Source organism: Capricornis sumatraensis, chromosome 22, assembly GCF_032405125.1.
Source record: "Capricornis sumatraensis isolate serow.1 chromosome 22, serow.2, whole genome shotgun sequence".
Classification (NCBI taxonomy): Eukaryota; Metazoa; Chordata; class Mammalia; order Artiodactyla; family Bovidae; genus Capricornis; species Capricornis sumatraensis.
Window position 1 is genome coordinate 31066807 of NC_091090.1, and position 16648 is coordinate 31083454.

Here is a 16648-nt window from a genome sequence, read left to right on the forward strand (position 1 = left end):
TTTCTGGCTCTACTTCCGTGAAAGGTCAGAGAAGCACAGCCCAAACCCCTCCACTGGGACACAGCCCAGGTCAACAGCAGCAGTCACATCTGACGCTCTACACAGCAGCAAGCCCAGCACTCAACCTGGCTGCCGAACTTTCCAAGGTGACCCTGGCTCAGTCTGGGCAGGGCAGCCTGTTGAGAACATAGTACAATGAGGCAGGCCTCTGGAATCAATGGGTTTAATTGGAGAGGGCCAGCTCGGAGACTCTGGCTTCACACCCACCCTGGCTTCTCCCAGGCCCATGAACAGGCTCTGGCTGAACTGACCAAGAAGCTGGGGGCTTTGGAAGAGCCCGAAGTGACTGGTCAGCTCATCGACCTGCCTGAGTATTACAGCTGGGGGGAGGAACTGACTGAGACACGGAGCCAGATCCAGGTGAGTGCCTGTGAGTGTTGGGGGCGGGGTGATGCACGGGGAGGAAGAGACTGGGATGGCCTGGGTACACCTGAACCTTGTCCCAGCATCTCTGTGACACTTCTTATCCCCTTTCTTCTCGTCCCTGCTCCTTAGCACCGCATCATAGAGTCTGTGAATGGGCTGAAATCTCTCTCAGCGGGAAGGGTGGTGGTTGTGAAGAATCAGGAGCATCACAACGCACTGGGTGTGATCCTTCAGGTGAGGGCGGTGGGAATCTGGGCTCCAAGGCCGGAGGGAGCAGCCAGCCCCGTCTCCATCTTCCCCACTTGGCAAGGAGCCAGTTGTCCTCAGCAGTGCTCTCATTTTTCCCTCGAGCCCTCCTTTCCTCCCATCCCCAGCACTTCATGCTCGTCTCCTTGTCCTCGCCCCAAGCCCTGCCCCCAAAGTCTGCTTCAGTTGCTTGACTTGGTTAGCAGTCTGTATGGCCGCCCCATGCTCCCTGCCTGAACTGGGGGATCTGGTCTCTTCTTGGATGTCCACTCCTCACACTGCCCCGTCCTGGCCTCCCCACGTCCTCTAGGTCTCTTCGAACTCCACCAGCAGAGTATTCACAGCCCTGGTCTTATGTGACAAGCCCGTGTCCGAGGACCTGCGGGAGAGGGGGCCAGCCTCCCCAGACGTGCCCTACCCAGACGACCTCGTGGGATTCAAGCTGTTCCTGCCTGAAGGTGAGAGTGGACGGGTGCCCGGGCTCTTGCCAACAGCACGGCTGAGGTGCCCGGTCTGACCCTGCTCTCCCCTCTTCTCAGGGCCCTGTGACCACACTGTGGCCAAGCTCCAGCCAGGAGACGTGGCCGCCTTCACCACCAAGGTGCTCCGGCTCCTGGGACAAGATCTTGGAGGACTTCAGCAAGCGGCAGCAACCAAAGTTCAAGTCAGAGATGCTGGGGAGGGACCATGTGGGGTTGGTGGGGAGGTGTGGTCAGGGAGGCTCCCTCAGTCCTAGGGGGGTTCCACAGGAAGAGAAGCCCCTGCCCCAGGTCTAAGCCCAGCTCCATCCTCAGGAAGGATCCGCCCTCTGCGGCCGTGACCACTGCTGTCCAGGAACTGCTACGACTGGCTCAGGCGCACCCCATGGGACCCCCCACCCTGGACCCTGTCAATGACCTGCAACTCAAGGATGTGTCTGTGGTCGAGGGGGGCCTCCGGGCCCGGAAGCTGGAGGAGCTGATCCGGGGTGCTCAGTGTGTGCATAGTCCCCGTTTCCCTGCCCAGGTTGGTCCCTGGATGTGAGCTTCCCAGTTGGGAGGGACGGCTTTCCGTCTCATCCCCTGCAGACTGGCCGCCCGCGCCCCAGCCTTGGTCCTCAGCTCCCCTGCTGAGGTCAGGGAGGAGGCTCACAAGCCCTTGCCCTTGGCTCCTCGCAGTACCTGAAGCTGCGGGAGCGGATGCAGATCCAGAAGGAGATGGAGCGGCTGCGCTTCCTGCTGTCGGACCAGTCGCTGCTGCTGCTCCCCGAGTACCACCAGCGAGTAGAGGTGGGGGGGCAGGGCTGGGCTGGGGGGCTGGCGGGGAAGCCTTCTGCCGGCTCCCAACACCCGCCATCCTTGCAGGTGCTCCGAACCCTGGGGTATGTGGACGAGGCAGGCACAGTGAAGCTATGAGCAGCCATGAGCTGCTCCTCACCGAGGCCAGTACCGGGAGCTACTCCTTTCAGAGCTCCTGCGCCGCCGGGCACCTGCCTCGGTGCGGCTCGGCCTCGCCTACCACGTACACGACCTCATTGGGGCCCAGCTGGTGGACTGGTGAGTCTTGCGCCCCAGCCTCTGGAAGATGACAGAGCAATGACCTCAGGTTGGATTTCCTCCCTCCTTGTGCTTCCCTCATTAGCAAAGCCCAGCCCCTCTCCTGTCTTCTGGAACCTGGGAGCATATCCAGCCAAGGTCTGAGTTCTCTGGAACTCAGGAACCCGGCTCCAGCCTTGTCTTTCTCTTGCACAGTGTCTCCACCACTTCTGGAACCCTCCTCCGCCTGCCAGAGACCTGAGGACTCTGTTCATCATTGCACACCTCCCCAGGGTGGGGATTGAGGGGCCCAAGAGGGCTGCCCACCCGGGCTGAGGCAGGGTCACCTTGGGAAGGCTCGGGAGCCAGGAAGAGTGCTGGGCTTGCTGCTGTGCCGAGGGTCAGATGTGACTGCCTCTGTTGACCTGGGCTGTGTCCCAGTGGAGGGTTTTGGGCTGTGCTTCTCTGCCCTTTCACGGAAGTGGAGCCAGAAACCTTGCCAAGGCCGTGGCTGCCGTCTTTCATGCAGCAAGGTGCTGCCACTACTCTGTCTGGGATAGGAAGGAGGGGCCTCAGGAGGCTGTGGAGGTTGGACAGAGTTCTCCATATTTTGGTTGAAACTGACAAATAAAGTTCTTCTGCCTGTGATGTTTTCTGGAATCTTTTGTTTCATGAGACATGTGAGTTCGGGCGCCTCGTTTAAGGGCAGAGGTAAATAAACCCAAAGTGGGACCTGAGATTTACCTTGTTGGAGAGGAACAAGGGACACTGAGGTCAGTTTCCCCTGTGGGACGATGAGGATGTATCTAATCTCCTAAATGATAAAATTTCTGTTAGAACCTACAAAAATCAAAAAGCTAGCGTAGTTCAGGTTTTGAAGGAGTTATTGTTAAGAGACAGATTTCCAGGTGGCTCAGTGGTAAAGAATCCACCTGCCAGTTCAGGAGACTGGGTTATAAAGGAAATGGCAACCCACTCCAGTATTCTTCCTGGGGAAATCCCGTGGACAGAGGAGCCTGGTGGGCTACAGTCCCTGGCGTCACAGAGTTGGATACAACTGAAGCGAACATGCATGCATGCACGGGCAATAAGAGACAGGTTTCTTAGTATCTTGTTTTGTGGGATCAACAGAGGAGACACGGGTCTGAGCCATTTGCTGAGCCACGTGGGGCCCTGCTGGGCAGATGTGTGTGTGTGCCTGCTATATGCACAGGCACCCAGACCCACCCAGGAGCGCTGGTGCGCAGGGCACTGGGATGAGAGGGTTAACAGGGAAGGACTCAGTCTCTCTCCAGGCCATGATTCCCTCAAGAGACCCAGGAGTCCGGGGTGCCCCCTCCCAGTTCTGGGCCTGGGGCCAGTTGCAGTTCTTGGTTATCACATGGTTTCCCGGCTTATCTGGGCCAGGGGAGGAGCAAGGCCCAGAGTCAAAACTCTGCTCCAAGCCCTGGGTTAACCAGAAAGGAGCAAGCGGGTCTGAACCCCTCAGGTCCTCCAGCCATGAGGCTCCTCTGGGGGCTGATCTGGGCATCTGGCTTCTTCGCCTTGTCTCTGCAGAAGCCCAGGTCCTGGAGGCAGGATGCGGAGAGCTTGGACAGGGCCAGGGCTGGTGAGGGGAAATGGGCTCAGAGGGTCCTGATTCGGGGGAGGGCTGGAGGCTGGCGGTTGACTTGCACCTGTTCTTCCCAGGTTGCTCCTGTTTGCTCCTTCTGTGGTTCGCATAGGGGTCCCCCTGTCTGTGGCCGTGAAACTACAGGATGCTCCTTCAGGACAGGTGGTGAGAGGATCCGTGTTCTGAGGAACCCATCCCACGTTAAAGAGCTCTGCTCCCCGAAGGTGGATTTCAGCCTCAGCTCAGGCAGAGACTTCATACTCCTCAACCTCCCGGTAAAGGCCCCACTCCCTCCCGGTGCCGCCCTGCGCCTCCCCTTCTGTCCTCTGTCTTCTTGGAAACAGCTTTGTCTTCTCATGCCCCTGCTCCCTTCCTCCCCTCCCACGCTGTGGTCCTCTGTGTCTCAGGCTGCCTCTTCCCTTCTGCTCCGTCTCTCACCCACTCCCTCTCGCTCTCTTCACAGATTCCCCAGGAGCAGGCCAGCCTCTGTCGCCTCCATCTCCTCCGCGGAGCCCCCGAGGTGCAGCTCATGGTGCAGTCGCCGTGGCTCAGGGACTCTCTGTCCAAACAGACAGACACGCAGGGTGTCAACCTGCTGTTCTCCTCTCGCCGGGGGCACCTCTTTCTGCAGACAGACCAGCCTGTTTATAACCCTGGCCAGCGGGGTGAGTCTTGGCGCCAGGGCCTCCACCTTTCATGCCTTCCCAGCCACTTGAATGAGATAACCTGAAGCCCCCCACAGGAAGGCTGCTTTGCAAATATTTGCTCTCCTTCCCTTTGCTTTCTGGAAGAGGGTCAGGGGTCCAGGGCCCACCCCTCCCATGGCTCCTGCTCACCTCCTCATCCTCCATTTCCAGTTCGCTACCAAGTCTTTGCTCTGGATCAAAAGATGCGCCTGGCCAGTGACATCCTCACGGTCACGGTGGAGGTGAGCCCCCGACCTCTGACCTTTCTAATGGGCCAAGGCTCCTGAGCTGGCCTGTGGCTGTGACCATTTCACTCCCATTGCAGAACTCTCAAGGCTTCCGAGTGCAGAAAAGGGAAGTGGTTGCTCCCTCCTCCATCGTTCAGGACAACGTTTTGATCCCAGACATCTCAGAGTGAGCATCTCCTCACTGAGACCCACGAAAACCGCCCCCGACCTGTCCACCTACAGCACGTGATCCGATCCTGAGCTTCCTAAGCCCCAGGTTCACCCTCCAGGCTCCTCCTAGGGAATTTGATGACTGGCTGTCTGCAGACCTCGCATACGAGTGGGCTGAGTCTCTCCTTTGTCTACCCTGAGGCCAGCGACGTGAAAAATCTCAGCCCAATTCTCAGACAGCCTGGATTCCAATAGTAGCACCCAGTTTGAGGTGAAGAAATATGGTGAGAGCTGGAGATGGGAGGGACAAGCGCCCCTTTTCTGCAAGGAGGACGGGGTGGACCAGAGGTGGGGGGTGCAGGGCCAGGGAAGGGAGATGCGGCTGCCACAGCCCCGAGGGGAGGGTAATATTTTAAGGGTCCTTTCACGAGAGTCTGATCTGCCCTCCCTTTGCCCTGGGTCAGTTCTTCCCAACTTTGAGGTGAAGATCATTCCTGAAAACCCCTACATCCTGACAACGCCTGGCTTTCTTAGTGACATCCAAGTGATCATCCAGGCCAGGTAACTCCCCCTCACACATGGTCCTCATGCTGGGCCTGACCCCAGGACACCCCGCGCAGCGTGAATGTGCTGTGGAACCCCACTCCCCTCCCTCGCCCCAGCCCTCAGCCCGTCTTCCGAATCTCTCCTCGGTGGCAGGTACATCTACGGGAAGCCAGTGCAGGGGGTGGCATATGTGCGCTTTGCACTCCTGGGTGAGGACGGTGAAAAGACTTTCCTGCGGGGCCTGGAGAGTCAGACCAAGGTAGGAAGCAAGGTTGAGGTGCGTGAGGTGGGTGAGGAGAGTGAGGCGGCGTGAGGAGGTGAGGTGGGAGACTCGAGTCTCATTCTCTGTCCTGTCTTCTTTGCCCCAGCTGGTGGATGGCCAGTGCCAAATTTCCCTGCAAAAGGCCGAGTTTCAGGGCGTGCTGGAGAAGCTTAATATTAGCATTAATGACCTCCCAGGGCTGTGCCTGTATGTTGCAGCAGCCGTTATTGAGTCTCCAGGTGAGTGGCTTCCCCTGATTATAACCCTGGACCCTCACTGCTGACCTCCGAGCTGACCCTCTGTTCTCTAGCATCAACAACCTGCACATCTCAGCTGGGACACGAAGTCAGGAAAGCTGTATCTCTACAGCTCCATTTCTGGGGAAGGGGTCCTTCTACCCTCTCAATGTATTATTTTATACCCAACCACCCACCTATCCCTGCATCCATCCACCCAACCATCCATCTAATCACACATCCATCTATCCATCCACCCATCCTTCCATCTCTCCCTCCATCCATCACACATCCCACCATCCCTCCATGGATCCATCCATCCGGCCAGCCAGCCTTCCAACCACCCATCCCCTCCTTTCATCCATTGATGAATCCATCCACCCATCCATCCGTCTATCCATCATCCATGCATCTATCAGCAGAGCTGTGTTATACACCATCTGTGTGCTATGTCCTGTGGTGACCTCAGGAAACATAGAGATGAACAGAAGTTTGTGCCCTGGAGAGTTCAGCCTTGGTGGAGGGAAACACTAGAGCACGGCTTCCCCGCCCCCAGCCCTCCTCTTCTCTCTTCCCAGGTCTCTGTGTCCACCTCTCTACACTCTGTCTCTTGCAGGAGGAGTGGTGGAGGAGGCAGAGCTCACATCCTGGCGTTTCGTGTCATCTCCCTTCTCCCTGGATCTAAGCAAAACCAAGCAGCAGCTGATCCCTGGGGTCCCCTTCCTGCTGCAGGTTTCTTCGGGAAGGGGGAGGATGGGCAGTGGGTGCCGGGGGTGGTGGGCAGGAGGGCGCCGCGTCTCACTGACTGCACTCTTCCCTCGGCCCCTCCCTCATCTACCTAGGCCCTGGTCCGTGACATGTCAGGCTCCCCAGCCTCTGGCATTCCCGTCAAAGTGTCTGCCAAGTTGTTTTCTGGATCGACTTCTAAAAACCAGGACTTTGAACGGAACACAGATGGGAGCGGCCAAGTCATCGTCTCCCTTGGTGTTCCTCGGACCATCTCAGAAGTGCAGCTCTCGGTAGCACCCCACCCTCACGGGGGTGGGTGGGCTAGGAGGGAAGGTTCCCAGGCTGGCGGGTAGAGGCGGGGAAGCTGGGTGCCTGTGCCCTTTCCACTGACCCTGCGACCCCTGCCCTCTCTCCAGGTGTCTGCAGGCTCCCCCCACCCTGCCGTAGGCAGTCTCACTGTGAAAGCGCCCCTGTCCAGAAGCTCTGGGTTTCTGTCCATTGAGTGGCAGAATCCTCGACCTCTTAAAGTTGGAGAGACCCTTAACCTAAACCTGCAAGCCGTGGGCATCAGCGGGAGCTTCTCCTACGTCTATTACATGGTGGGCATGAGGGGCCACAGGGGAGAACAGGGTTGGAGGATCTCAAGAGGAAGGACCCTCAGGGTGGGTGGCGGCCTCAGGGCTGAGGATGGCCAGTGAGGAGCACCCTGCTCCCCTCCAGATCCTGTCCCGGGGCCAGATCGTGTCTGTGCATCGAGAGCCCAAGACCCACCTGACCTCCATCTCCGTGTTTGTGGACCACCGCCTGGTGCCCTCCTTCCACCTCATGGCCTTCTACTATCACGGGGGCGTCCCGGTGGCCAACTCCCTGAGAGTGGACGTCCAGGCTGGAGGCTGTGAGGGGAAGGTAACCTGCATCGGAAGAGATGGGGTTATGTGCGTGCTGGGAGGATTAAGAGAGAAGACTGAATGACTGCAAACGGGGTGATTTAGTTTGGGGTGCACTGAGGATGCTCAAGACTGAAAGAGTTCTCCCCACCCTAACTGCCCCCCACCTGCCACCTCTGCCAGCTGGAGCTGAACGTGGACAGTTCCAAGGCATATCGTCCTGGGGACACTGTGAAACTCAACCTGCAAACAGGGTCTCGAGCCCTGGTGGCCCTGGGAGCTGTGGACACGGCTCTGTATGCTGTGGGTGGCAAGTCCCACAAACCCCTCGACATGGTCAAGGTTGGTCAAGTCCTCTGTCTGATCCTCCCTTCCCTCTGAGGCTCATCCTCCTCCTACCCCAAGCTGCAGCCAGCCACGAGAACTCACTCAGCTGGACTGCTCCCATTCCTCCCTCGAGCCGTGGCCCCGGTGGCTCTGTTTCCGCTCTCTGTGTCTCTCTCGTACTTGTCTGGACCCTGCCCTCTCACCTGCAGCTGAGTAGGCGATCGCGGCCACAGCCACTCTTGTCTCTGCAGCATCTCTGCCTTTTCTCGCCAGGTCTTCGAAGCTATGAACAGCTATGACCTTGGCTGTGGTCCCGGCGGTGGAGACACTGCCCCTCAAGTGTTCAAGGCAGCTGGTCTGGCCTTTTCTGATGGAGACCATCGGACTGAAATCAGAAAGAGTGAGGACAGAGGAGGAAGGGGAGTGGGTGTTGGGAGGATAAGGAGGAAGGAGGGGCCTGAGGGGGAAAGACAGGAAGAGGAGGGGTGGGAAGGGCTGGGCTGGGAGGGGGAGACTCAGAGGGGAGGGGGAGGCCCTGTGCCCTCTGGCTGACTGCATTCCTGCTCTCTACCAGGTCTGAGCTGTCCCAAGGAGTCAAAGTCTCGGAAAAAGAGAAACGTGAACTTCCAAAAGGCGATTCATGAGAAGCGTGAGTTGAGGGTGCCCATGAAATTCTCTAGGGCTTCCCTGGTGGCTCAGATGGTAAAGAATCTGCCTGTAATGCACGAGATCCGGGTTTGATCCCTGGGATGGAAAGATCCCCAGAAGAAAGGAATGTCTCTACTGCCTCCAGTATTCTTGCCTGGAGAATTCCAGACAGAGGAGCCTCCTGGGCTACAGTCTACGGGTCTCAGATTCTGACATGCCTTGAGCGACTAAGACATATGCAGTTCTCCACTTGGGCCCAAGTCCCGGGATGCAGGTCTGCCTGTTGGCTCCTCTGTTCCCGACTGAGCTAGTGTATGGTGTCCGGGCTAGAAATGCAGACACTGTAGTTCTGGGGTGAAAGGGAGGCTGGGGGAGGTGCTCTGCTGTGACCGCCCTCATTCCTGGTCTCTCAGGGTGAGTCCTGGCACGTCTAGAGATCGGGCCGGGGATGAGGCATGCCCCACGCTCAGCCTCACCTGGTCCTGCAGTGGGCCAGTACACTTCCCCCGTAGCCAAGCGCTGCTGCCAGGACGGGCTGACGCGGCTGCCCATGGTGCGCACCTGTGAGCAGCGGGCGGCCCGGGTGCAGCAGCCGGCCTGCCGCAAGCCCTTCCTGTCCTGCTGCCAGTTTGCCGAAAACCTGCGCAAGAAGGCCCGGACCAGGGGCCAGGTGGGCCTGGCCCGAGGTGAGGGGCTGGGTGGGGCCGGGGCACTGGCCGGGGCCCCTGGACGGTCAGGACGGCCCCCTCCTCACCGCCCTCCACGGTGTCCCCCACACAGCCTTGGAGCTTCTGCAGGAGGAGGACCTGATTGAAGAGGATGACATCCCCGTGCGCAGCTTCTTCCCCGAGAACTGGCTTTGGAAAGTGGAAGAAGTGGACCGCTTCTCCCAGTGAGGGCGCACGCGGGGCCTGGCCTTGTCTCTGGGCTGTGTCTGGGGCCTGCCCAGCGTGTGACCCAGCTTCTCACCTTTCCCACTGCAGATTGCAACTGCTGCTCCCGGACTCTCTGACCACGTGGGAGATCCACGGCGTGAGCCTGTCCAAAAGCACAGGTGTGGTCACCCTGCTGGAGCCCTGGGGCTCCCTATTCTAGGCTCCCTGGCCCGAGGCTCCCTGCTTGGTCCTTAGCTCTTGGTACAGGAATGAGGGGCAGAGAGCTGGAGATGTCTGCATGCTGAGCGTGGGGTCTGAAGCCATTGAGCAGCGGCAGGCAGAGGATGGGTGGGATGTAGGGGACTAGGGGCAGGCCCTGCCCCTCACTCCTGGGGACCCTTGGTTGTGATGCCCCAGGGCCTCTCATATGTGCCCACTCTGCGTCAGGCTTGTGTGTGGCCACACCGGCCCGACTCCGAGTGTTCCGTGAATTCCACATGCACCTCCGCCTGCCGGTCTCTGTCCGCCGCTTTGAGCAGCTCGAGCTGCGGCCTGTCCTCTACAACTACCTGGATAGAGATCTGATCGTGAGGCCCTTGGGGGCTGAGCGCACAGTGGTGGGGGGGGACTGGGCAGGTGAGGGGTGGGGAGCCTAACTGGGCTGGGACTCTGGCCCTCCCCGTCTTCCTGCCCCCAGGTGAGCGTCCACGTGTCCCCAGTGGAGGGGCTGTGCCTGGCCGGGGGTGGAGAGCTTGCCCAGCAGGTACAGGTGCCCGCGGGCTCTGCCCGGCCCGTTGGCTTCTCTGTGGTGCCCATCGCAGCTGCTGCCGTGTCCCTCAAGGTGGTGGCTCGAGGATCCTTAGATTTCCCTGTGGGGGACGCAATATCTAAGATTCTACAAGTCGAGGTGAGTGGAACACCCCTGAATCTAGGTCCCCATCTCCCAGGTTCACCCCCTGCTCTGGTCCTCTGCCTGCAACAGCGCTGAGGCCACCCCCCACACCCAATGCTTTGGTCCACTTGCACTTTCCACAATCCTGGCCCCTCCGTGTCCCTGCAGTTCCAACTGCAAGTCCTGAGGAGTGTGCCCTGGAGGGGCAGGCTGTGGCCTGTGTGATCTCTCACAGCTTCGTTTCCCCTCCACAGAGAGAAGGGGCCCTTCACAGCGAGGAGATAGTCTATGATCTCAACCCCCTGGGTGAGTGACCTCCACTCGCGGACAGCAGTGTCTTGGGGGTGGGAGGGGGCAGACGGCGTGGACAGCAGGACAGACCACTGACTCCCCTCATCTTCCCAGACCCCCGAGGCCGGACCTTGGAAATTCCTGGCAACTCTGATCCCAATATTATCCCTGAAGGAGATTTCAAGAGTTTCGTCAGAGTCACAGGTGGGCGTGTCCTCCAGTCCCTTCCCTGGCGCCTCCCTTGGATTCATGGAAACCTGGGCACTTCTGTTTGATCTTGAGACTCCCTGACCCTCCGACCCTGGCCCCCAGACCTGCTCCCTGACCCTCTATCCTGTCCTCCCCATAGCCTCGGATCCACTGGAAGCATTGGGCTCTGAGGGGGCCTTGTCCCCAGGAGGCCTGGCCTCCCTCCTGAGGCTTCCCCAAGGCTGCGGGGAACAAACCATGACCCTCTTGGCTCCAACACTGGCTGCTTCCCGCTACCTGGACAAGACCGAGCAGTGGAGCCTGCTGCCCCCTGAGACCAAGGACCGCGCCGTGGATCTCATCCAGAAAGGTTCTGAGTGCAGCGGCAAGCAGGAGTGGGGCCAGGAGAGGGCAGTTAATGGAAGCTGGGCAGCCCGGGTGGTCAGAGCAGGGAAGAGAGATGCGGTCCCCAGTGGAAGTGGGGAGTGTGGCCTGGCCACAGCAGTTGGGGAGTTGGTGTGACCTCAGCTGCCTCTCCTCTCCAAGGCTACACGCGGATCCAGGAATTTCGAAAAAGAGATGGTTCCTATGGGGCTTGGTTACATCGGGAAAGTAGCACCTGGTGAGTTTGGAGGAGTGTCCTGGGTGTGTGGGAGGGGCCAGGGTTGGTGGGGGCAGAGCCAGCTACTATGGGAGGGCTAATAGCCAGGAGCCACCAGGAGTGGGGCCTCCCCCTTATAGGGACCAGTGGCTATCCCCAGCAATGCCTTCCTCATCTAGGCTCACGGCCTTTGTGCTGAAGATACTGAGTTTGGCCCAGGATCAGGTGAGCGGCTCTGCTAAAAAGCTGCAGGAGACGGCCACGTGGCTGCTTTCCCAGCAACGGGATGATGGCTCATTCCACCACCCCTGTCTTGTTATCCACAGGGAAATGCAGGTATGGAGCTGGGAGACTGGGCCAAGGGCACTGGAGGGAAGAATCTCCCTGCCCCTCCCCACTCGTGGTTGGTGCCTCCTTTTCTGCCCACTTCAACCAGGGAGGCTTAGTGGGAAGCGATGAGACTGTGGCGCTCACGGCCTTCGTGGTCATCACCCTTCACCACGGCCTGGCGGTCTTCCCAGACAAGACTTCAGAGCAGCTGAGGAGAGTGGTAAGGCAGCTATGTGTCTGCACTTCGCCGATCCCTTTCCTCTCAGAAGCCCAGTCCACAAATCCTCCCCTGACTTTCTTCCAGGAAAATTCCATCTCAAGAGCAAACACCTTCTTGGGGGCGAAAGCAACCTCTGGGCTCCTGGGCGCCCACGCCTCCGCCATCACAGCCTACGCCCTGTCGCTGACCGAGGCCCCGGAGGGCCTGCGGAGCGTTGCCCACAACAACCTCATGGCCCTGGCCCAGGACATCGGTGGTGAGGGGGTCCTGGCTTGATCCTGAGGCTTGGGAGAGCTTGAGACCCCTGAGTGTGTCCAAAGGGAGAAACAGAATGAATGGAGCCCCTTGGAGGGAATCAGAGCATAAGCAGGGGTGACTGGGAAATCAGGAGAGACTAAAGGGGGGGTGTCAAAGGGTCAGACATCTAAGATCCTCCCCTGTTCACCTGTGGGTCTCCTTTCACTCCAGATAAGCTGTACTGGGGCTCAGTCACCACTTCTCCAAGCAACGTCCTGTCACCCACTCTGGCTCCACGCAGCCCAGCAGACCCCATTCCCCAGGCCCCGGCCCTGTGGATTGAAACTATGGCCTATGGCCTGTTACACCTGCTGCTATGGGAGGGCAAGGCTGAGTTGGCTGACCAGGCTGCATCCTGGCTGACTGGCCAGGGCAGCTTCCAAGGGGGATTCCGCAGCACCCAGGTAGGGGCTGTCCTGGGGTTCTAGGGTGGCTGGTCCTGAGACCGAGTCCCTGAGTCCTGGCTCATTTTCTCCAGGACACTGTTATGGCTCTGGATGCCCTGTCTGCATACTGGATCACATCCCACACCACCGAGGAGACAGGATTCAACGTGACCCTCAGCTCCTTGGGCCGCAGTGGACTCAAGTCCCACGTGTTGCAGCTGACCAACCACCAAGTCCACAGGCTGGAGGAGGAGTTGCAGGTGAACCGTGCCCTCACCTGGGTGACCGGGACACCTGGGTCTCCCTCGGCCAGGCCAGAAGCCATCCCCTGTTCCCCACCCCTGCTGAATCCTCATGGCCCCTTTTTCTGATAACTGTGGGAAGACTTACTGGCTCTGTGACCTGTAGCAAGTCACCCAACCTCTGAGCTTCATTTATCTGATCTAAAAATGATACATGCAGAGTCACAGTGGGTTTAGGAGATGGTGGAGAGAGAATGTGGGTGAAGGTAGGAAGTGTTGAAAAGTGAGGTGGGGAGAGGAGGTGGAGTTATTTTGGTGGAGGAGGTAAGTTGAAGCAACAGTGTGCCCTTCTGACATCTCTTTCCCTTTTCTGCTTGTGAAAGTTTTCCCTGGGAAACAAGATTAATGTGGAGGTGAGAGGAAACAGCAAAGGAACATTGAAGGTGAGAGCTGGTGGCACTGGGCGTGCGGGGCCATCAGGGTGAAGCTGGGGTGTTGAGTGGGAGACGTGCAGGCAGAGCTCATGGTCTGGGAAGGAGGAAGAGACCCCTGGGTTGCGGTTCCCTGTGCTCTGTCCTGGGCAGGTGCCCCTCACTCTGCTCTCCACTCTTTCTGGGCACCTGTCGTCCCCTTCAGCCCTCAGTGCTGATGCTCAAACACTTGGCTCCTAAACCAAGCATCTCTGATGAGCTCTGAGCCCCTTTGTCCCACAGCACCTCAGACTTGTTTGAGCCCCAAACCCCTCCTCCTCCTGTGTCTTCTTGTCTGACTGACAGTGTCCCTTCCATACAGGAGCCCAGATACCATTCCGGAGGCCATCTTAGTGCCAACCTGTCCTCATGACCCCAGTAACTGCTCCTCTGGTTCCACCCCAGCAGGACAGACCCTTCCATCTATATACATCCTCCGGCCCTGAATGTCCTTCAGCTGCTTCTTGTCCCCCATGACACACTCATTCCCTCCTCAGGCTTTGCCTGGCAGCCGTTCCTGAACTTTTTACTGCAGCCTCTTCGGTGCATAGGTACAGTGCTTGCCCCCATGCCAGGACCCTGCTCTGCTCTCTGTCTCACCTGACACCTCGGCCCCTTTGTATTTCTGGACTGGTCTGGGAGGTGGATGGGAATGGGCAGAAGGCCTCGAAGCTCTTAGACCAGAAGCTAAGGGGTCCAGAGCCCTTCCATGCAGCTCTGCAGAGAGGTCTGAGGCCCTAAGTGTCCCCATCTCCCCTTCCCACCCCCTGATGAGCCAGGTCCTTCGCAGCTACAATGTTATGGACATGACGAACACAACCTGCCAGGATCTTCAGATTGAAGTGACGGTCATGGGCCACATCGAGTACACGAGTGAGTGTTGGGGTCACAGGCTGTGGGTCTCTGAGGGGGTGGTGCCAGGGCTGAGCCACAGCGCTGTCCCCTCGCAGTGGAGGCTGAGGAGGACTACAAGGAATACGAGTGTGAGGACTCTCCAGCTGGGGATGACCCCGAAGCACATTCCCTACCCGTGACACCCCTGCAGCTATTTGACAGGTGGAGGAACTACTCTAAGTGGGAGGCCCCCAAGGCAGAAGGAACTGGAATCCAGGGTGGATCCGATGAACCAGGCAGGGGGACCCAGACAACAGGGCACATGTCTCCACAGGCAAGACTGCCAAGGTGGGGCTGTCAGGCATGGCCACTGCAGACATCACCCTCTTGAGTGGATTCTACACCCTGCGGGCTGACCTGAAGAAGGTGTGACCAGCCACCCAGAGAGGCCACTTGTGCCCCCAGGAGCCCTGCCCCATCCCCACAGTAGCCCCAGCTGCTGAGCCCTGTCACATGCACGCGGCCAGGGGCTTTCTCCTCGTGACTCCCGGCTCCTGTTCCCCACAGCTGACCTCCCTCTCCGACCGATACGTGAGCCACTTTGAGACCGAGGGTCCCCACGTCCTGCTGTACTTCGACTCAGTGAGCAAGGAGGGTGACAGAGGGGCGCACAGCTGGCACTGGGTTTCCTGAGCTCAAGTTAGGAGGATTCCCAGGAGGCAGGTGTATCAGCAGCTACTGCTCTGGGAGAGAACTTGTGGTGTGAGCAGGGAGACAGGACAGGAGAAGGTCAGAGCCTTGGCCAGGGAGGTTCCCTGCTGCCTGCAGGGAGGCGGGGCTGAGCCCCTTCTGGGGCTTTGGGTCCAGTGCCAGTCAGCCGGGAAGGGCTTGAGAGAGCGCCTTTCATAAAGCTGAATGTATTCAACTTGAGGGACTGCTTTTTTTCATTGACCTTCTCTTTCTTTTTTGTTTTTGATATAAATGTGTATTTTGTCTCTTTTGAAATGATGGTGATTTTAGATGAATTGTTGTTTTTATTTTTCCCCATGGCCACCTTTGACTAACACACAGTTATCAACCCTCTGATGGCCCTCAAAAAAGTTTTTTGAACATTTACTGTAACCTCTTGGAGAAAAACGTGAAAAAGGCATGTTAATACTGTGATACCATTCGTCAGGCGTGTTAGGACTGAGATACAACTGGCCAGGTATTTGTGCATCAGGGAGACCCTCCCTGTGCCGTGTGTGCAGAGGGGACAGACCCTGTTGGCTTGAGAAGCCAGGCAGAGGAGTATGGTTGAACATAGTGGAAAATGAGGAAGATGTCAAGTTGGGGAGCTCACCATGCAGCTTAGCAAGGAAACTCAGTGAGATACCAGGCTGAACTGGACCAGTGTGGGCATGAGGAGAGGGATCTGGGCCTAGACATGAGTGGTGGAGTCACAGAGGGCAAGCAGAGGGCTAGCACTTGCTGTTACCAAGCAGAAAAGGGAGGCCTTAGCTATATCATTGAGGCTATTGAGAGGGTGAATGGGTTTGGAGGGCAGGCAGACGGAATCGGGACAGTTTAATACATCCTCTAAAAGTCCCAGTACAAGAAAAAGGCTGAACATTTGGGAGAAACTGCCCACCTGCAGAGTTTGTGGAATGATGAGACCACCCTGGGGAGCCCAGAGACGGGGAAGGGCCTGCGCTGGGGCCTGTGCCCCTGGGAGGGACGAAGCAGGAAGGTCAGAAATGACCAAGTCAGAATCAGGGGTAGTCTGGAAGCTGAGGGTAGGGAGAGCTTCGTGAAGAATGTGTCCACGAAGTAGGCCTCTGTGAAGATGCTAGGACAAGAGACTGGGGTGAGGTCACCATGTGGGCAGTGAAGTCAGCAGAGATCTTGGGGAGCAGTTTTTAGAAATCCCGAGGCTGAAAGGTAAGAAAACATAAAGGACGCTGAAGATAAGGTCGACCGGAACCAAACAGGCCAAGCAAATCCATCATAGCAGTCTACGAAAGCTCAGAGCCCAGAGGTGGGTCGCTGACTTCCCTGCCCCCCATCTCCCCCACCAGGTCCCCACCTCCCGGGAGTGCATAGGCTTTGGAACTGTGCAGGAGGTGCCCCTGGGGCTGGTACAGCCGGCCAGGGCCATCCTGTGTGACTACTACAACCCCGGTGAGATGTTGGGGATACTCGAGAGGGTTGGGGTAAGTGGCAGTGAGGAGTGGCAAGGGAGTCCTGTGGATCCAACGCCTGGGAGGAGAGAGAGGGCAAGTGCCCTAACACCCCTCTGCTTTTCTCCAGAGCACAAAAGTTCTGTGTTTTATGGGGCACCACGTAAAAGCAAACTGTTCTCCATGTTGTGCTCTGCAGCCTTCTGCCAGTGTGGTGGGGGTGAGACCCCTCACCGTTGATCTCACGGCACCAGGTTTACAGCAGGGAGGGCAGGGGTTTGCACGGGAGCAATAAAAGGAGACACCGAGGCACGTGACTGGTCGAGTCCTTTCCCCCCACTCCTC

At 58.3% G+C, this 16648-nt stretch overlaps 2 protein-coding genes across 3 annotated transcripts; both read left to right on the forward strand.

Annotated features, from left to right (window-relative positions):
* The first annotated feature begins 151 nt into the window (after positions 1–151).
* LOC138069518 (superkiller complex protein 2-like) lies at positions 152–2796 on the forward strand. 2 transcript variants are annotated; one of them, XM_068960843.1, is made up of 8 exons: positions 152–420; positions 556–660; positions 983–1130; positions 1212–1336; positions 1471–1677; positions 1830–1940; positions 2016–2256; positions 2403–2796. In XM_068960843.1, exons 1-7 carry the CDS (start codon positions 196–198, stop codon positions 2064–2066), a joined length of 972 nt encoding a protein of 323 aa, XP_068816944.1. In that variant the 5' UTR covers positions 152–195; the 3' UTR covers positions 2067–2256; positions 2403–2796. The 2 variants fall into 2 exon arrangements, with proteins under 2 accessions (XP_068816944.1, XP_068816943.1); XM_068960842.1 differs by having other exon boundaries at positions 2016–2207.
* Positions 2797–3686: 890 nt separating this feature from the next.
* On the forward strand, positions 3687–16597 carry LOC138069662 (complement C4-A-like). Its single transcript, XM_068960993.1, is given in 38 exon segments — positions 3687–3751; positions 3876–3979; positions 3982–4073; positions 4262–4463; positions 4656–4726; positions 4810–4898; positions 5084–5166; positions 5347–5443; positions 5582–5687; positions 5797–5929; positions 6543–6658; positions 6769–6945; positions 7072–7254; positions 7376–7561; positions 7726–7884; positions 8143–8269; positions 8444–8518; positions 9006–9203; positions 9298–9409; positions 9501–9571; positions 9840–9979; positions 10090–10299; positions 10539–10590; positions 10690–10779; positions 10925–11134; positions 11311–11386; positions 11545–11701; positions 11802–11915; positions 12000–12171; positions 12384–12616; positions 12691–12858; positions 13224–13283; positions 14090–14183; positions 14261–14422; positions 14455–14570; positions 14712–14786; positions 16202–16304; positions 16434–16597. Coding segments are annotated over 38 exon segments (4788 nt in total). The 3' UTR covers positions 16544–16597.
* Positions 16598–16648: the final 51 nt, after the last annotated feature.

What these genes read in the sequence shown, in the direction of transcription:
- LOC138069518 (XM_068960843.1), top strand. Translation starts at nt 196, where the DNA reads ATGAGGCAGGCCTCTGGAATCAATGGGTTTAATTGGAGAGGGCCAGCT. An exon ending in AGACACGGAGCCAGATCCAG is followed by an intron (nt 421 to 555) that starts GTGAGTGCCTGT and finishes CCTGCTCCTTAG; the next exon opens with CACCGCATCATAGAGTCTGT. An exon ending in CACTGGGTGTGATCCTTCAG is followed by an intron (nt 661 to 982) that starts GTGAGGGCGGTG and finishes CACGTCCTCTAG; the next exon opens with GTCTCTTCGAACTCCACCAG.